Here is a 19,807-nt window from a genome sequence, read left to right on the forward strand (position 1 = left end):
TTGCCAAGTCCTAACTCTAACCTCTTCTGTGAGCTCCAGAATCTGTGTTTGTGTTGGATCTTTCTACCTCTTTAACTGTCTTAATGTAACAGACATTGAGAAAAATACATAAAGCACAATTAATACCACTTAGTTCCAAAAATACAACATTGCCAACACTCTAGAAGTCCTTTTTATGCCCTTTACCAAACCCTCTCCATCTCCCCTTGAGGAAACACTGTCCTGCCTTTTGTGATAATCTTTAAAGAATATTCTTTAATTTGCCTGTTTTGAACTTTATAGAAATGAAATCATACAAAATGTATTTTTTATTTTCCTTCACTAAACATGTTTATTGGATTTTTTCCAAGTTGTATGCATTTATAGTTGATTTTTCATTGCTGTAAGATGTTAACCCCTTAATGGATATATGAGTTGCAGCTTTTCTACCTTTTCATTTTGTTGATGGCTTTCTTTGCTATGCAGAAGCAGATGTAGTCACATTTGTCTGTTTTTTGTTTTGCTTTTGTTGCCCTTGCCTTTGGAGTCAGCTCCAAAAAAAAAAAAACCATCATTAAGACTGAGGTCAAGGAGCTTATTACCTATGTTTTCCTCTAGTTTTATGGTTTCAGGTCTTATATTCAAGTTTTTGGCCATTTTTAGTTAATTTTTGTAAATGGTATACAGTAGTGGTCCAATTTCATTCTTTTGCATGTTGCTGTCCAGTTTTCCCAACCCCATTTGTTGAAGAGATTGTCTTTTTCCCCATTGGATATTCTTTTCTGCTTTGTCAAAGATTAATTGACCATATAATTGGGGGTTAATGTCTAGGCTTTCTGTTCTGTTCCATTAATATGTGTCTGTGTTTGTACCAGTACCATACTGTTTTGATTACTATAGCTTGTAATAGAAGTTGAAATCTGGAATTGTGATGCCTCCAGCTTTTCTTTTTTGAGACTGCTTTGGCTATTCAGGGTTTTTTGTGGTTCCATACAGATTTTAGGATTGATTGTTCTAGTTGTGTGAAAAATGCTGTTGGTATTTTGATAGGAATTACATTAAATGTGTGGATTGCTTTGGGTAGTGTAGACATTTTATTTATTTTATTTTTTTAAAGATTTTATTTATTTGACAGTGAGAGAGCACGAGCAGGGGGAACAGCAGAGGGAGAGGGAGAAGGAGGCTCCCTGCTGAGCAGAGTGCCTGAGACACGGAGCTCCATCCCTGGACCCTGGGATCATGACCTGAGCCAAAGGCAGACGCTTAACCAGCTGAGCCACCCAGGCGCCTCGTATTTTTAAATTTTTAAAAAACTTTAATTCCAGTTAACATACAGTGTTATATTCGTTTCAAGTATACTACTGTATAGTGATTCAACAATTCCATGTATTATTCAGTGCTCATCAAGATAAATGTAGTCTTGGGACGCCTGGGTGGCTCAGTTGGTCAAGCAACTGCCTTCGGCTCCGGTCATGATCCTGGAGTCCCGGGATCGAGTGCCGCATCGAGTGCCGCATCGAGTGCAGGGAGCAGGCTCCCTCCTCCTCCCTCTGACCCTCATGCTCTCTATCTCATTCTCTCTCTCAAATAAATAAATAAAATCTAAAAAAAAAAAAAAAAAGATAAATGTACTCTTAATCTCCTTCACCGTTTTCATCCATCCCCCACCCCCCTCCCCTCTGGCAGTCCTCTAGATATTCTCTGTAGGTAAGAGTCTGTTTTGATTTTTCTCTCTTTTTTTCTTTTGTTCATCTGTTTTAAGTTCCACATATGAGTGAAATCATATGGTATTTATCTTTCTCTGACTTATTTCATTTAGCAGTATACTCTCATTCCATCCATGTTGTTGCAAATGGCAAGATTTCATTCTTTTTTATGGCTGAGCAGTATTCTATCGTATATATGCCACATCTTATTTATCCATTTATCTGTCAGTGGACATTTGGGCTGCTTCCATAGTTTGGCTATTGTAAACAATGCTGAAGTAAACATGGGGGTGCATATATCCTTTCGAATTAGTGTTTTTGTATTCTCTGGGTAAATACCCAGTAGTGCAGTTACTGGATTAAATGGTAGTTCTGTTTTTAAGTTTTTGAGGAATCTCCACCCTGTCTTCTGTGGTGGCTGCAAAAACCTTAATTTTTAAGAGTTAAACTACCTTGGCTTGTTTGTAGTAAACTCAGCCAGGTCATGGCTTTTTTTTTTTAATTGAGATGTAATTGACATATAACATATTAGTTTTAGGTATATGTTATCTTTTTAAAATACATATTGCAGGATTTAGTTTGTAATATTTTAAGGTCTTTTACATTCGTGTATGAGATTGATACATCTATTTTTTTTTTTCATGTCCTACCTTTGATTTTGGTACCAAGGTCATTCTTACCTCATAAATAAATTGGGGTATCTTTTTTCCTTGCCTGGAAAAGTTCCCATAAAAATGAACTCATTGCTTCTTTAAGTGTTTGGTAAAATTTACCGATGAAATATTTGGGCCTGGAGGTTTTTTTGTGTAAGGGAAGATTCTGGCATTGCTTCAGTTTCATCAGTGGGTATAGAGGTAGTCTATTTTTCCTGATTATTTTTAAGAGTTTTTTTTTTTTTTTTTTTAAGATTTTATTTATTTATTGGACAGAGAGAGGGACAGTGAGAGAGGGAACACATGCAGGGGGAGTGGGAGAGGGAGAAGCAGGTTTTCCGCAGAGTGGGGAGCCTGATGCGGGGCTCGATCTCAGGATCCTGGGATCATGACCTGAGCCAAAGACAGACGCTTAATGACTGAGCCACCCAGGCGCCCCTTAAGAGGTTATTTTCTAAGAATTTATCCACTTCATCTAAATTTTTTTTTAAGTAGGCTCCATGCCCTGTGTTGAGCCCGATGCAGGGCTTGAACTCACAACCCTGAGATCAAGGGTCAGATGCTTAACCAACTGAGCCACCCAGATGACCCCCCTTCACCTACATTTTTAAGTTTATTAAGTTTTTAAAATGTTTGTAACATTGGGGCGCCTCAGTGGCTCAGTTGGTTAAACGTCTGGGGAGTCTGCTTCTCCCACTACCCCTGTCCTCAACTTGCACCCCACCCCTCCACTTGGGCTCTCTGTCAAATAAAATCTTTAAAAAAGAAAATGTTTACAGCAGTTATAGAGATGCCCCCTATTTCATGTTTTAATTGTTTTAAGAATTGAGCTTAATTAACACATTTGTTATATTGCTTATCAGAAGTTAACACCTATTCCCTAAGTTTCATGACACATGTACAGAGTATCACTGTGTATGAATAAGCTATCATGAAATTATATTCAGGTATTACTTCTTATAAGATCATTAGTATTTATAGTGTGGAGCAAAATTATTATGATGCAAGCATTTTGCACATCAAGATGTTCAAGTGTGCTATATGCTGATAATCTATTCATCTGAGCATAGAACTTTTACAGTGCTGTTTCTGAGCATGGTACTTGAAAAATTACCTTTTTTTTTTTTTTTTTTTTTTTTTAGAGAGGGAGGGAGAGAGGTGGCAGAGAATCATAAGCAGGCTCCACACCCAGCGTGGAGCCTGATGTGGGGCTCAGTCTACAATCCTGAGATCATGACCTGAACCTAAATCAAGTGTTGGATGCTTAACTGACTGTGCCACCCAGGTGCTCCTTTTTTCCCTCCCTTTTAATAACAGCTTTATTGAGGTATATCACATATCGTACTATTCACCCATTTAAAGCGTACAATCCAGTGTTTTTTTTTTAAAGTATGTTCATAGATTTGTACAACTGCTACCTCAGTCAGTGTTAGAATTTTTCATCCTCCCTCTTCTACCCCACAGCAAAACTTCTTATCCATTAGTAGTCATCCCTCATTTTCCCTCAGTCCTTTTAACCGCAGGTAACTACTAATCTAATTTTGTCTCTGGATTTGCCTATTCTGGGCATTTATATAAAGGAATTTGGTTCCCCCCCCCCCTTTTTTAAGTTTTTATTACTCATCTTAGAATACAAGTGTGAGCGGGGGAGGGGCAGAGGGAGACACAAAATCCCAAGCAGACTCCACGCCAAGTGTGAAGCCCAACACAAGGCCCTATCCCAGGACCCCGAGATCATGACCTGAGTCAAAACCAAGAGTCATACACCCAACCAACTGAGCCAACCAGGCACCCCTTTGTGGTCCTTTTTTTTTTTTTTTTTCCTTTTAAATTGACTTTAGTAAATGTTTTCAGAGTTCATCCATATTGTAGCATGTATCAGTGCTCCATTATTTTTTGTGGCTAAATAATACTTCATTGAATGGATACATTATTCATTGTTCATTTTGTATGTCTATCAGTTGATGGACTTTAGGGTTATTTCAATTCATGGCTATTATGAGTAGTGCTGCTATGAACATTATATATTTTTTGTTAACATATTAGGGAATATTTGACAATTTCCAGAGGTTAGGGACTTTTATACTGATGGCTTTATTTTGGTTTCTTGTAAGTAATATATGGGAGAAGTCTTAATCTGATGAATAAACTCAGAATATTATGAGACTGTTATTTGTAGATAACTAACATTTCCACAGCTAGTTTTTGTTCTTTAATTTTGGTTTATTTTTAAAACCTTGGTTACATTCTTAATCGTTGGTTCTATATACTTTAGCTGTTACTGATCAATTCAGCTATCTCAGATGAATCTTCTTTCACTTTTCTGACTGGAGCTACTGTAGAGTTTATCACCTCATAGAATTGGTTAACGTACTTTATACATTCTGGGAAACTCTATACCATGCTAGGTAGGTTATTCTTTATTTCATGTAAATACCTGCAGTTGTTGAAATGATCACATTCCAATCCCTCTCCCCATAATGATTCTTATTCATAGTCTCCTCTTTTAAATTACTTAGACAAATCTGTGATTGATATGTGCCTGAAGGAGAATTTGGTTGTTTTTAAATGTAAACTTTTCAAACTGTAGGGTATGTTTTTTAAAGTGCCAATATTCAAATAAAAATTACTCAAATTCCTAGGTATGTTCAAGATCAATAAATTTAGAAAAAGCTTCAGATTCTTTGAAGGGAAACATGGCTGCTTTTCTAAAGTAAGTGCCTTTTTTTCCCCCTTAACTTTCAAGTTAGTCCTGTGAGAAAAATAACTTTCATTACTTTTTGTATTTATCCTGCATGTCTTATAACCAGGCAGTCATTTGAGAGCCGGTTACGTTCAGATTTGTGTAGTGACACAAAATTCAGGATTGGTATTACTCTTTTTGTATATTTTGATATTGACTTCACAATTTTAAATAAGGACCAAAAAATTTTTTAAATCTATTTCAAATATTATTATATAGTTTATGAAGTGGTAGTTTGTTAAATGGTTTATTAATAAAGATTGGTTAACATGATTGTTTTTCCCAAACTAAATTATAAACTTTTTTTGTTTTACAATATTTTTACTGATCTAGGAATGTGTGTCTGGGGTTGGAAGATCTGCAGTATGTTTTCATGATTTCTTCACATGAGCTTTTCATTACATTGTTGAAAGATGAAGAACGAAAGCTACTTGTTGATCAGATGAGGAAGAGATCCCCTAGAGTAAATCTGTGCATTAAACCTGTAACTTCATTTTATGATATCCCAGGTTAGCTCTCTAGTCTGCTAGCGAAAATGTTAGCACATTTTGCCCTTCTATTATATTGCCCCTCAGTGTATTTGAGGATGTCCTCTCACTTGTTTTAATTTATACTTATGTCAGTAATTAATTAGAAATTTACCAGTCTTTTGTAGTCCTATTTCTGTCTAAGCATTAAGTTCCGAACTCTGCTGAGTCTGTGTTTAATGGAGATTGAGGCCTAGTTACATACAAGATTCTAGCTGGGGAAATAGACAAAGGTGATGCTGTCTTGGAGGTAAAAATGAGAGCTGGGAGGGGAGTGGTAAAGTGTCCTGAGACTCATAAAAAAATACAGGCTCTCGTGCATTTCAGCCTACAGTGCTATGTGACACTGTCTGCTGGCTAAGCATTCCTCTTTGGCGACATGGCTATTTTTGCCTTATTTATTTGATGATTTTTTTCTGTTTTTGCTTTTATTTTGTGAATATAAGTAGAAGATGTAGTGGTTTTCATTAATAAGAAACATAAGCTTTAGAGCTTAATATAGGTGAGACAGAATCATTTGGTTTAACAAAACAAAATTGTAGCTGCTTTGAACCTCACTAGGAAAAATGCCATTAAGACCTAAATTGTTGGGAATGGATTAATGAAGACTATCTGAAAGTCTAGTTGTAATTAGAGATTTTAATGATCTTGGTTTTCTGGGAAGGCAGTGCCTCCACCTTCTCTTCCTCTGCCTTTAAAAAAAAAACCCACATTTTTAGTATTTATTAAAACAAAAATATATTTACACATGCCTTTATTAACACATTGTTTGAAAGTAGGAGACTGTCTACATAAATTTTTTCCATATATTCCACCTAGTTCTTTCTGTGAACCAGTTACTGATTTTTATCTTTGTTTGTATTTTCATTGTATTTATTTATTAAATGCAGACTTAATACAAACTGTTAGGTTTTCTGTAGGCAGATAAAATTAATATGTAATTTATGTTGAATGAGTTCTGAAGATGAGAGCTGTTTCTCACAGATATAATACTTAACATACATATACAATTTCTCTCAACAAATTATCATTCTCATATTTGTAGGATTAAGGATTTCTTTGAATTAAGTCATTATTGAAATGGAAATCTCTTCTTTCTTAGCTTCAGCAAGTGTCAACATTGGTCAGTTGGAGCATCAGCTGATATTGTCAGTGGATCCCTGGAGGATTCGACAGATTTTAATTGAATTACATGGTATGACTTCAGAGCGCCAGTTCTGGACTGTGTCTAACAAGGTTAGAAACCCTTTGTCAAGGACAGATAAGAAAATTACACTTATTTTCTGATATAATTTATTTATTTTAAAAAAGATTTTGTTTGAGGGAGCACGCACACACAAGTGGGGGAGAGGCTCCGTAACCTCTAAGAATAAGTTTATGTCCTATTTATTGTCATAGCATCTCCATATACTTTAAATAAAGCTGTAAGTATATGTATAAGGAATATTCTTTATGCAGTCTGTAGCTGCTCTTTGCTATGTGCTTATAGAGTATTTTTGTTTTTATCAATACCCTCTTGAAGTCTAAAGCCTGAAGGTTGGAACTGATTCGTTAAAACTTTTTAGGACATTTTTGGCTTTATATGTTCATTTAAAAATACCCAGCTAATGGATTTACCTGCTTCTAAGGTTATCTATTCAAAAGCTTTCCTGCATGCAAAGTGCACATGAAAATAACTTTTAGAACATTTCAGTGGAATGTAGCTGAAGATACAAGAGAGATAGCACATAGATACGGGAGAAATTACAGTTGTATGGCAGTACGCCTAATTCAGTGCATACTTCTCTGCTGAAAATGTAGTAAAAAGGCAGCCAGAACTTTATGTATAGTTTATGGGATTTGAACATGTAAGTGCAGTGGAATGAAAAATTTCTCTGAACATTAGTGTTGGGCTTCATTAATGTTGATGTTATTATTAGTGCTCATTTTTATAGATGAAGAAGTATAGCATAGTAAAGAGAGGGAGTTCTGACTGCCTGAGTTTGAATCCCAGCCTCTATACTTACTAGTTATGTAATCAGTCTTGGGCAAGTTATTTGACATTTGTGTGTTCGCTTTTCTTACCTGTAAAATGAGGATGATGGTACCTACTTCATTGTATTTTGTTGAGGATCACATAAATTAATACATATACTCCTCGGGCTTTTTTCCCTTTTTTTCTATAGATTATTCTTTAGAAAGTTCCAATCCATTTAATTTATTACTGGCTTATAGTGAATATGTTCATTTTTATTAGCATTTCATTATGGCTGTCATTTTCCTTTCTCTACGAAAGCGACCTTTCCAGGACTTCTTTAAATGTGATTGAAGATTATTGAAAGATTCTTCCCTAGATTTGGCTTTCTGTGTATGTGTGTGTGTGTTTATATATTTTTTATTTCTTCTAGTGGGAAGTACCTTCTGTGTATAGTGGGGTTATCCTGGGAATTAAAGACAGTTTAACAAGAGATTTGGTTTACATTCTTATGGCCAAAGGTTTACACTGCAGTACTGTTAAGGTGAGTAAAAGTGTACATCAACTACTGGTTAAGAACATGATTTATATTCAGGGTCTGACCTAAAAAAACAAAGAAACAAAAATGCTTTATTAATTTTATCATAAAACCCAGGAATCAGAATTTCCCATATTTTCTTTTTTTTTGATAATTCACATTATTATTATTTTTTTTAATTTATTTATTTGAGAGAGAGAATGAGATAGAGAGAGCATGAGAGGGGGGAGGGTCAGAGAGAGGCAGACTCCCTGCTGAGCAGGGAGCCCGACGTGGGACTCGATCCTGGGACTCCAGGATCATGACCTGAGCCGAAGGCAGTCGCTTAACCAACTGAGCCACCCAGGCGCCCCCCATATTTTCTTGATCTTAAAATATAGTTCTAGGCCTAAAAAGTTTTTTTTTCCCCCTAAAAGTATATTTTAAAAGGTGTTCTAGTTCTTTTTCCTTCACCCTCATAACTGTACCAAAGTGGTCTTGGATATATGGATACAGCTCCATTCCTTTAAAAAAAAAAAATAGAGACCATGAAAAATTATTGTGTCTTTTAGGATTCAGTTAGTAAAATTGTGTTCCAAATCCCTTAAAAATACTTTTTTTTTTTTTTAAAGATTTTATTTATTTATTTGAGAGAGAGATAGAGAGAGAACAAGTAGGCAGAGAGGCACGCAGAGGGAGAGGGAGAAGCAGGCTTCCTGCAGAGCAGGGAGCCCGATGCAGGGCTCGATCCCAGGACCCCAGGATCATGACCTGAGCCGAAGGCAGCCGCTTAACCAACTGAGACACCCAGGTGCCCCCCCCCTTAAAAATACTTTTGTAGTTTGTTTTACATAAGGAGTTTGTAATCTGTTTGGGAAGTCAAGACATAAGTGCAATGTTAAATGATTAATAGATGGTATAATTGCACAAGTATTAGTACAGAAAATTCTAGAGGCAGGTTAAAGATGGCATTTCCAAATTTAGTTCAGGCAGAAATCCTGAGCTAAACCTCGAGACTTGAGTAAGTTAGCGAGGTATAAAAGATGGCATCATTTGGAAAAGCTCAGAGATAAGAAATAGGATGGTGTACATGGGGCCTGGAAGCAGTAAGCTGATGTTAGAGTGCCACTTGGTATGTGAGCGGAGGCCGTGATGAGGCAGGAGGGGGAAGTTGGATGCAGCCTGTACAGAGGCTCTGTGAGCTTTGTTAAGGTGGTCGGGTTTTCTAGACCAGCAGTCTTCTAGCTAGAAGTCCAACATGTAGACCTTATAATTTTAAGGGAAGCAGTTCCTAGCTTTTCTTCTTTTACCTAAAATCGATCTGCCTGAAAATACTGTTAGAGTTCACGTGTCTTATTTCTCTGTTCACATTCCTTTCTCTTTTCACAATTGTGCTTTTCCAGCTTACTTTAAAAAGGTGGAGGAGCCCCACTTGAGTTTTATGGTAACTTTTGAAACCAAGTGCTGTCAAATCCTCCAGTTTTATTGTACTTAAAATGATTTTGGCTATCCTAGGTCCTTTGCTTTTTAAATTTTATTTATTATTTTTTAAAAAGATTAAGTAAACTGTACGCCCAATGTGGGGCTTGAATTTTCTACTCTAAGATCAAGAGTTGCATCCTGTATTGACTGGGCCAGCCAGGTGCTACCTCCCTCTCCTTTGCTTTTTATTTATTTACTTATTTTTAAGATTATTAAGTAATCTCTATACCCAGTGTGGGGCTCACACGACCCTGAGATCAAGAGTCACATGCTCTACTGACTGAGCTAGCCAGGCGCTCCTCCCCTTTGCTTTGCTATTTATTTAGTATTTTTTTTTTTTAAAGATTTTATTTATTTATTTGAGACAGAGAGAATGAGAGAGACAGAGAGCACATGAGAGGGGGGAGGGTCAGAGGGAGAAGCAGGCTCCCTGCCGAGCAGGAAGCCGGATGCGGGACTCAACCCCGGGACTCCAGGATCATGTCCTGAGCCGAAGGCAGTCGCTTAACCAACTGAGCCACCCAGGCGCCCTATTTAGTATTTTTAAAAGATTTTATTTATTTGACAGAGAGGTAGTGAGAGCAGGATCACAAGCAGCGGGGAGTGGGAGAGGGAGAGGCAGGCTTCCCGCTGAGCAGGGAGCTCAATGTGGGGCTCGAGCCCAGGACCCTGGATCATGACCTGAGCTGAAGGCCAAGCCAGCAGGCACCCCTCCCCTTTGCTTTTTAATACAAATTTTAGAATCAGCTTTTCAGTGTTTACTTAAAAAAAAAGGGGGGGGGGGAGAAAGAAAATCTTGCTGAGATTTTGATTCAGATTGCAATGAATCTATAAATCAATTTGGGGACAGTTGGAATTGATGGTAATATTATGTCTTTTAATCCATGAACTTAGTGTATGTCTTCATTTACTTAGGTCTCCATTTATGTATGTCTTTATCTCAACAAGTTCTGTAGTTCTCAGCATAAACATCTTGCATGTATTTTGTTAGATTTATTTCTAAATGCATGTATGTTTTAAAACAAAAAATAGGGCAATTCATTATTCAAAAAGTTCATATTTACACTTTACTTTAGCATCTCCTTAAACTCTTCCCCCCCCCCAAAAAATTTCTAAGCTTAAATACTTTCTGATATAAATTTTTATGTAAAACTGTTTTTAGTGAGCAAAGAACCTTCTGTAGATAATGCTGTAAACCAGAGGTCCTCAGAGTGGGATTGCGACTCCAGCAGCATTGGCCACATTTGGGAACTTGTTAGAAATGCAAAATGTTGGGGCGCCTGGGTGGCTCAGTCGTTAAGCGTCTGCCTTCGGCTCAGGTCATGGTCCCAGGGTCCTGGGATCGAGCCCCGCATCGGGCTCCCCGCTCCGCGAGAAGCCTGCTTCTCCCTCTCCCGCTCCCCCTGCTTGTGTTCCCTCTCTCGCTGTATCTCTCTCTGTCAAATAAATAAAATCTTTAAAAAAAAAAAAAAAAAAAAAAGAAATGCAAAATGTTGGGTCCCAGCCTAGACCTACGGAGTCAGAAACTGGGGAATCAGAAACAGCCCCAGCAGTCTGTTTTAATAAGCTCGCTAGGTAATTGTGATGCATGCTCAACACTTCCAATGGAAATAACATGCAAACCACATATGTAATTTATGATTTTCTAGTAGCACATTTTTAGAAACACCAAAAGTACATAAGTGATTTTATTTTATTTATTTATTTATTTATTTAAGATTTTATTTATTTGCGAGAGAGACAATGGGAGACAGAGATCATGAGAGGGAGGAGGGTCAGAGGGAGAAGCAGACTCCCCGCTGAGCAGGGAGCCCGATGTGGGACTCGATCCCGGGACTCCAGGATCATGACCTGAGCCGAAGGCAGTTGCTTAACCAACTGAGCCACCCAGGCGCCCCCATAAGTGATTTTAATACATTTTAACCCAATATATCTAAACTATCGTTTCAACAAATAAGCAATATAAAAATTACTGAGATTTTTTTTTTTTTTTTTTAATGCGTGTGCTAGGTTTTCACTCAAAATCTAGTATTTTACACTTAAAACACCTCCCAATTTGGACTGGTCACAATTCACATGCTCAGTAGCCACATATAGCTGGTGGCTACCATATTGGACCATACAGCTATAGATAAAAAAGTTTATAATGGGGACATGTCATTGGCAGCTTTTCTTTTTCCACCCCTAAATTAACTAACTTTTATTGGGAATGGAGACTTTTCTGCAGGTTTCATATATATTTATTCTTTCACTTATTCTTTTCACACACACAGTGCAGTCAGTTTTATAGGTGAGAAATCAGAGCCAAATGTATTAAATCGTCTAAGGTCATGCAGCTAGTAAGTGGCACACGTATTAGAAAGGATAGAAAACAGAGGGGAAACATTTAGGAGGTAAAATCTAGAATTGATTGCTTACTGATGTGCTGTGGAAGGCAGGAGGGAGAGAAGAATGGAGAGCAATGCTCAGCTTTCCGCTTTGGATGCCAGCAAGTGAATATGCAGACAAACATTTTTGAAGGATCGATTATTCATTTTTACAATGGTTAATTCAGGCCTGCAGTTGGAAACAGCCTGAAGCTTGGGGAATGGTCTGGGCTAGAGATACAGATTTGGGAGGCCTCAGGGATCACCCAGGGTGAATATACAGAATCTAGGGGATGCAACATTGGGTCCAAGAAACAGTGGCATGATGGGTACAGGGACCAAACAGAGGTGGAGTCATAATAGCCAAGGGAAGAGAGAGACTGTCAAGAACAAGGGAGTGGGCAGCACCAGGATGCGGCCCTTAAGTCCTGTAAGATAACTAAAAAGTGTTCAGTAGGTTGCACAATTAGAAGATCTTTGTTTAGTAAGAACTATTTCTTCTTTGTGATGGGGGTAGGAGCCAGATTGTAGGAGTCAAGGAGGCACATGAGAGGAGAGAAAGAAAGAATGAATGAAGACTACTCTTTGAAAAAATTAGAAGCAGATGTAAGAAAAGGGTTGGATTATAGTGAATTTATTTGATTTATTAGCCAATTATGTGAACTAGTAAGGTTGTGTGCCAAGATTTTAGAATATGAAACCTTGTTGAAGAGTGTAAGAGCCAATTCTGAATAGCCTAGGTATAATAGGGTACTTGTCATAGAATCCGTATGCATTCTCTATATACATATATGTATGTGACATGTATAATTTGTGTGTATGTTATATTCGCTTATATATATAAAATATATGTGTATGTGTATAAGCTATGTAAAAGCTTTTTTGGTTTTATAGTTTGTGTAAAACTTGTTTAGTAATATAGCATGTTTTTATACTGTTTATTGGATTTTTTTAAATTACGGAAGGATTGAGTATCAGAATAAATCAGTGACACAGATGATAAAGAAAAAGGTAATCTAGCCTCACTCTCCAAGACAACCATTGTTAACCATTTAAATTCTTCTCTTTGCTCTGTACTCCTAAGGATGCACGTTTTTTGATTCCAGAGGAAAAGTGACCCAGTGATCTGTTATTTCTTTCTGTAGGACTTTTCCCATGCCAAACAGCTATTTGCTGCTTGTTTGGAGTTGGTAACAGAGTTCTCACCGAAACTTCGTCAGGTCATGCTGAATGAGATGCTGCTTTTGGATATTCATACCCATGAAGCTGGAACGGGGCAATCAGGAGAAAGGCCTCCTTCTGATCTTATTAGTAGGGTGCGGGGATATCTGGAAATGAGGCTTCCTGGTAAGATGTTCACAAAGCCAAATTTCAGAAGTGCAGTACTCAAGTAATCGTAGGGAAGAATCCTAAAAAAACATTTTCTTATTTTTTTGCCATCTTAAAAAAGTTACTGCTCTCCTGAAACAATTCAGATGTGGAGTTCTCTTGAGAACATTGAAGATAATGTAGGAAACTATTCATTTCCTAGGATTACCATAACAAAGTACCACAAGCTAGATGATTTAAAACAGCAGAAATTTATTCTCTCATTTTTGGAGACTAGATATCTGAAATCAAGGTGTCTGTGGGGCCATGCCCCCCCCTGAAGGCTCTGGGGAAGAATCTTTCCTTGACTTTTTCTAGCTTCAGATGGCTGCCAGCAATCTTTGGCATTCTTTAGCCTGTAGCTTCACACTCCTGTCTCTCCCTCCTTTGTTACGTGTGTGTGTGTGTCCTCTTATAAAGGCACCAGTCATTGGTTGTAGCGTGTGTCCTAATTGTATGATGTCATCTTAACTAAGTATATCTGTGAAGACCCTGTTTCTATGTGAGGCAACTCAGGTCTCGAGTGGAAATGAATTTTGAGGGAACACTGTTCAACACACTACAAAACTGTATTGCAATTTTAAGATACTCTGTTAACGAAGAATTAAAATGTCCTTGTAAGTATAGGTTGAATGTTTAGTTCCTTATTACCATCATAGAACTCATCAAAATGATTGCCAGTGGGTCAGGAACTCACTTGTCACTTTAGGAACAGACATTCTGTGTCTATTTGTAAGTATAAATGTGTTATGAAGGGGCGCCTGGGTGGCTCAGTCATTAAAGCGTCTGCCTTCGGCTCAGGTTATGATCCCAGGGTCCTGGGATCGAGACCCGCATCAGGCTCCCTACTTGCCAGGAAGCCTGCCTCTCCCTCTCCTACTCCCCTTGCTTGTGTTCCCTCTCTCACTATCTCTCTGTCAAATAAATAAAATCTTTAAAAAATAATAAATATGTTATGAAAATTATATAAATTATATAATTATGTATAAAAATTATTATATAAATGATCTCTGTTGTATGTAAATGTTGCTTAAAGAAGTTTCTTAATTTTACATGTTCTAGTAATTTTAGAACAGTAAGTCCTACTGTACATACTTAAAGCTGTAAAATTGAAGTATAAAGGAAGGTGCTAGTAATGTACCAAAACAGAAATGGCTTCTGGCCCTCTGGAGTCTTGGATTAATTTAATTGTCATTACATTCTGATTTCTAGCAGATAGTACAACTTTTTAGCACTCTGCTGATAGAATACCTTTGAGCTTTAATGCGTCAGTGCCCTTTAATGTCGTAAAAATTGATCCAGTAATATACTGGCACTGTCCACGGACACATGCTACTGTGTCTGTTTTCTTTTTAAAGGTGGAAGTTTGATTTTTCGTACATGATTTCTCTAAAATGAAAAGAGGGATTTTTAAAATTCCAACATTTGTTGAGTGTTAGCTGCATGTCAGATGTTGTTGGAAGAGCTTTAGGTACAGAATTCACTTGGTCCTCATGGCAGCTCTGTGAAGTAGTTGCTATTTTAATTATCCCTGTTCGTAAATCAGGAAACAGGTACAGAGAGGTTAAGGAATTTGGCCAAAGTCACCTAGTAAGAGACAGAACAGGGATTTGAATCCATCAATCCTGGTTAAGCCTCTGCTCTTACTCTTTGAAATAGATGGAAATGCCTTTAAATAAGCACAGGTCTGTTTGTACTACCTTTTTGACCTTTAAGTAGTCTGGAATTTACATCACTTTTTTTTTTTTTTTCCCTGTTTTTGTCCAAGACTCCTAGCACTGCACCTAATTTATGTAAATTCTTACCTTGTTGGATGTTCAGCTGCTTGTCCCATAGTTTGTGTTACAAGTAGTGTTTAAAATGGAAAGGCAAGGATGTCATTTATTGTTAGGAGGAATAAGCACAGTGCAGTGCCTTGTCTTTGTGCCTCAGTTACAGACTAAGTTCCCTGAGTTCAGCAGACACCTGGCTCTGATTCTCTGGCAGGAGAGTCAGGGTGGGTACAGTGGTCTCTCCATGGGTCATGATGGGGGGAGGTGTGTGAAAAGGGGTCATCTGCCACATACTCCTCCCTCTTTTTTTTTTTTTTAAGGTTCATTTGAGAAAGCATGGGAGAGTGGGTAGGGCGAGGAGAGGGAGAAAGAGAAAAGCAGGCTCCACGCCCAATGCAGAGCCCAACACAGGCTCAATCCCACCAGCTGAGCCGAAATCAGGAGTCAAATACCTGACTGACTGCCACCCAGGTGCCCCTCCTCCCTCTTTTTTTAAGGAAAAAAAAATTGTTTCCTGATAGTATTGGGTCAATTTTGATCAAATTAGTTGCATGCCCTCTGTAGAAGAGGGTGTTAGGTGGATTGGCCTGGCTCTACTATCAGGAATAGGAAGTGATCTTAATTGACAAAGATCCAACCTTCCATTTATAAATAAAGGCTACAGATTAATTATTCTTTTTTTTTTTTTTAAAGATTTTATTTATTTGACAGAGGGAGAGATAGCGAGAGCAGGAACACAAGCAGGGGGAGTGGGAGAGGGAGAAGCAGGCTTCCCGCCGAGTAGGGAGCCCGATGTGGGACTCGATCCCAGGACCGTGGGATCATGACCTGAGCCGAAGGCAGATGCTTAACAACTGAGCCACCCAGGCGCCCCAGATTAATTATTCTAACACCAGTGATGTCTTTTGGGAGAAATACCCCAACTTTTATTAATTTTTTTCCAAAGATTTAGAATGTGTACATGCACGCACATGCACAAGTGGGGGGGGGGGTGCAGAGGGAGAGGGAGAGAATCTCAGGTGGACTCCCCACTGAGCACAGAGCCCAACATGGGGCTTGATCCCATGACCTTGAGACTGTGACTAGAGCTGAAATCAAAAGGTGGATGCTCAACCCACCAAGCCACTCAGATGCTCCGAAATTTCCCAACTTTTAATACCTTTGTATCAACAGCTTACTTTCTCTTGAGATGTGTCTTTGTTATGTTCCTAGGATTTCAACAAAATTGAATTCTAGGCCTACTCTGGGTGCCTGTTACAGCATAGGACTTCTACATTTAGAAATAATGCTTAATTGCATTGCAGATGCTTAAAGGGAAGTTTAATCTCCAAATCACTGCTTTTCAGGCTGTATCAGAATTCTCCCTAGATTCTAATTTATGTTTAAGAACCATTGCTCTGTTACTGTTTGGGGAGTGCTGGGTGAATAAAGGAAGCATTGGAGCCAAATGCTGTGTGATCTGCCTTTGGCAAAATGTAAAGAACTCAATGACATGCATGCATTGAGGATACTAATTTCCCTTCTGTCTTTGTTCTTTCTTGACGATGATGCAAAGAATGTATATTTTGCTGTGTTCCTATAACTCTCTGTCCCGTCAAATCCTTTTTTGGGTAAGGTGAGATATAAACTAATAGCCGTAGGCAGTCTTTTAGAAAGACTAAAATATAAGTACTCAAAAAGTTTAATAGCTCTCCCTATTTTAAGTTAACATTGTTATTCAGCATTCTTTGGGATTTTTCTTTTTGCTGAAGTACATTAAAACCTGAATATTATATACGTTGAGCTATGAAAATTTGCAACATATTTAATATTAAAGTAGATTTAATATTTCAAAGGAAGTTATGTGCAAAACAGTGCCTTTTTTTTTGGTCCAAAACAATATTGGGTGATTTTTTTTCTCATCAGTTTTTATTTAAAATTGTTTTTGGCACAGTAAATATTTTTTGAAAGTTAAGGACTTGTTTCTGAGGAGTATTATGTCTTAATCAGCAGAAATATTTAAAATGGTACATTTAGTCAGATTTGTTACACTTTTATTATATGTTTTAGCTATTTTTGTGCTCTAAATGTGCTAAAAGTTTATATGGTACCATTGTACTTGTCTTGTGTGTTTATTCTTTGCTTGTTTGAATTACAGATTTCTAGAGGACAGGTACTGTGGACTTCCTCAGTAGGGTGTTGGCCATGTAAAGTATTCATAGTAGATGATTTTGTTGATTAGTACTGGGGACCATGCAGTCTGTTGGGAAACCTTAACTTTCTAGAGAAAAATGTAAAATGTTGGAATTTTTCTATTTTTTCATCTGTAATTGTTTTTAATTTGTTCAACTGAACTCTTAGTACATGTTTGCTTTGTTCTCATTTTAATGTTATGATGGTAATTCCAACTGTTTTCTTCTTTGGCTTTTTAGATATTCCTCTTCGTCAAGTGATTGCTGAGGAGTGTGTTGCTTTTATGCTAAACTGGAGGGAAAATGAATACCTTACACTGCAAGTTCCCGCGTTTCTGCTTCAGAATAATCCATATGTAAAGGTAACTTGTGTTTAAATAAAGGGATTATTAGTTTGGGATCATTGTAACTGTTTCTTTAGATCTTTTTTTTTTTTTTTTTAAGTGAGAGAGAGCATGAACAGTGGGGGAGAGAGAAAGGGAGAAGCAGATTCTCTGCTGAGCAAGGAGCCAGATGCAGGGCTTGATCCCAGACCCCTGGGATCGTGACCTGAGCTGAAGGCAAGAGCTTAACCGATTGAGCCACCCAGGCGTCCCTGTTTCTTTAGATCTGTACTACTTAGGGAACTTGTCCAATTTCTAAAATATAGTGGAAGATTGGACAAATGTTTGTTGGTTTGTGATTAAAAGTATAGTTTTGCGTTCATGCAAATGCAAGCAGAAATTAGTTAACAGACAACATGTTGGTATAACCCTAAGCTAATGAGAGGTTTAGTTAGCTTTTCTTGTTGTATGAACTGGTGGAGCTGGGAGGGGTACACTTCTAGCTGATTTCCATCTGAGCACCTTACCTTCTTTTTTTTTTTTTTTTTTTTTTTGACAGAGATAGATAGCGAGAGCAGGAACACAAGCAGGGGGAGTGGGAGAGGGAGAAGCAGGCTTCCTGCTGAGCAGGGAGCCTGATGTGGGACTCGATCCCAGGACCCTGGGATCATGACCTGAGCCGAAGGCAGACGCTTAACGACTGAGCCACCCAGGCGCCCCACCTTACCTTCTTTAGAGCCTATTTCCTCCTCTAGATTTGGGCCTGATTCTTGTTTGTGTATGTGGAATTAGACCCCAATGAAAGAATTCCTTCAGTGAATTGGTGCCGAGATGTTTATTCTCGTTTCTTAATTATATCTGTCCTGTGCAACTGGAAATGTTTCTGGGTGGAGAAGACAGAAATAGAGACTGGAGTTTTCCCTAAGACTGTGTCTGTTTTGTGCAAATGTTATGTATACCCTGAATAAGCAGTGGACTTTTCTCCCTTTCTGGTCTTATCGTTAAAATAACATTTAGTGATTTAACATTTTTCTGGTACATTTGGTTTTTCAGATTTCCTCCTTATTGTTTGTATGCTTTTTGTTCTTTATCTGCTCTCATCTTTAGTACATAGTATCTTAAATCAGTGGTTATCTGGGAACTCTTGTAAGACTCTTCTTTTTTTTTTTTTTTTTTAAGATTTTATTTATTTATTTGAGAGAGAGAATGAGATAGAGAGCATGAGAGGGGGGAGGGTCAGAGAGAGAGGTAGACTCCCTGCTGAGCAGGGAGCCCGACGTGGGACTCGATCCCGGGACTCCAGGATCATGACCTGAGCCGAAGGCAGTCGCTTAACCAACTGAGCCACCCAGGCGCCCCTCTTCTCACTTTTTTACATTTGTCTTTGGTTATTTGTTTTTTCCTCCTAATTTCATGTATGTCCTTTTAAAAACTGAGCTCATTTCATTTCAGCCCTTTGAAGATTTACTGTTTTCTTTTGTAAAGTTTTTCTTCCTTTTTGTCTTCTCTACAATTGTTCCTAAAATTTATTGTCATAATTTGAATCCTCTTTCTCTTTGGAATATTAGACATTGGATTATATCTGTTTTGTTTTTTGGGTGTGTGTGTGTGTGTGTGTGAACTTTGTGATGTGAGTTCCTCATATCTAGAGTACTACTCTGATTATACCCCATAGTCTTGGTCTTTACTCAACTCTCAGATGAAAGAACCATTTTGTTCCAAGAGATTTCCACTTAGGATCCTAGCTTGTTGCTTAGGACAGTACAGTAGCTTCTCTTTGTTTCTCTCCACAGTGAATTCTGTGGGGTTGTGCAGTGGCAGGACGGGGTGTGTGCTTGAGGGCCAGCAGTATGGAAGGGCACAGGGTATTGTGCTGCAGGTTCCCTGACCTTGGGCTGGGTGATGTCATTACTTTGTGCAGTCCCCCTGATTGGGCCCAAAAGGAGGAAGGATAGGTGGTGACCTTGCTGAAGAGTCACTGCGGCATCTCATCATCTCATCTGGTTGGGGTTTGTGTGTCCCCTTCCCTAGTTGGCCCCTGGCTCCCTCGTTTATGTTAAGGTAAAAGGGATCCGAGAAGGAAGTCTAGAGTAAAGGACTTTGTTTTGAAGATACTATAATTTGGAACAGTTTCCAAACTTGGAATTTGGCGTGGAATATGTATACATATGTATAGGGAAGTCTGGAAGGATTTTTTTTTTTAGATTTTATTTATTTGACAGAGACACAGGGAGAGAGGGAACACA

At 38.1% G+C, this 19,807-nt stretch overlaps 1 protein-coding gene across 2 annotated transcripts in view; it reads left to right on the forward strand.

The window, feature by feature from the left end:
* Positions 1 to 19,807, forward strand: part of INTS8 (integrator complex subunit 8) — a 56,651-nt gene that overhangs the window by 18,047 nt on the left and 18,797 nt on the right. For both annotated transcript variants that reach the window (XM_035011549.1, XM_035011550.1), the window contains exons 11-16: positions 4,981 to 5,051; positions 5,415 to 5,590; positions 6,711 to 6,844; positions 7,996 to 8,106; positions 13,073 to 13,274; positions 17,479 to 17,600. In XM_035011549.1, the coding sequence (XP_034867440.1) occupies positions 4,981 to 5,051; positions 5,415 to 5,590; positions 6,711 to 6,844; positions 7,996 to 8,106; positions 13,073 to 13,274; positions 17,479 to 17,600 (816 nt within the window). The remainder of the gene's footprint in view (positions 1 to 4,980; positions 5,052 to 5,414; positions 5,591 to 6,710; positions 6,845 to 7,995; positions 8,107 to 13,072; positions 13,275 to 17,478; positions 17,601 to 19,807) is intronic.

The sequence above is a fragment of the Mirounga leonina genome, unplaced genomic scaffold, assembly GCF_011800145.1.
Source record: "Mirounga leonina isolate KUSES-001 unplaced genomic scaffold, KU_Mleo_1.0 Mir_165, whole genome shotgun sequence".
NCBI lineage: Eukaryota > Metazoa > Chordata > Mammalia > Carnivora > Phocidae > Mirounga > Mirounga leonina.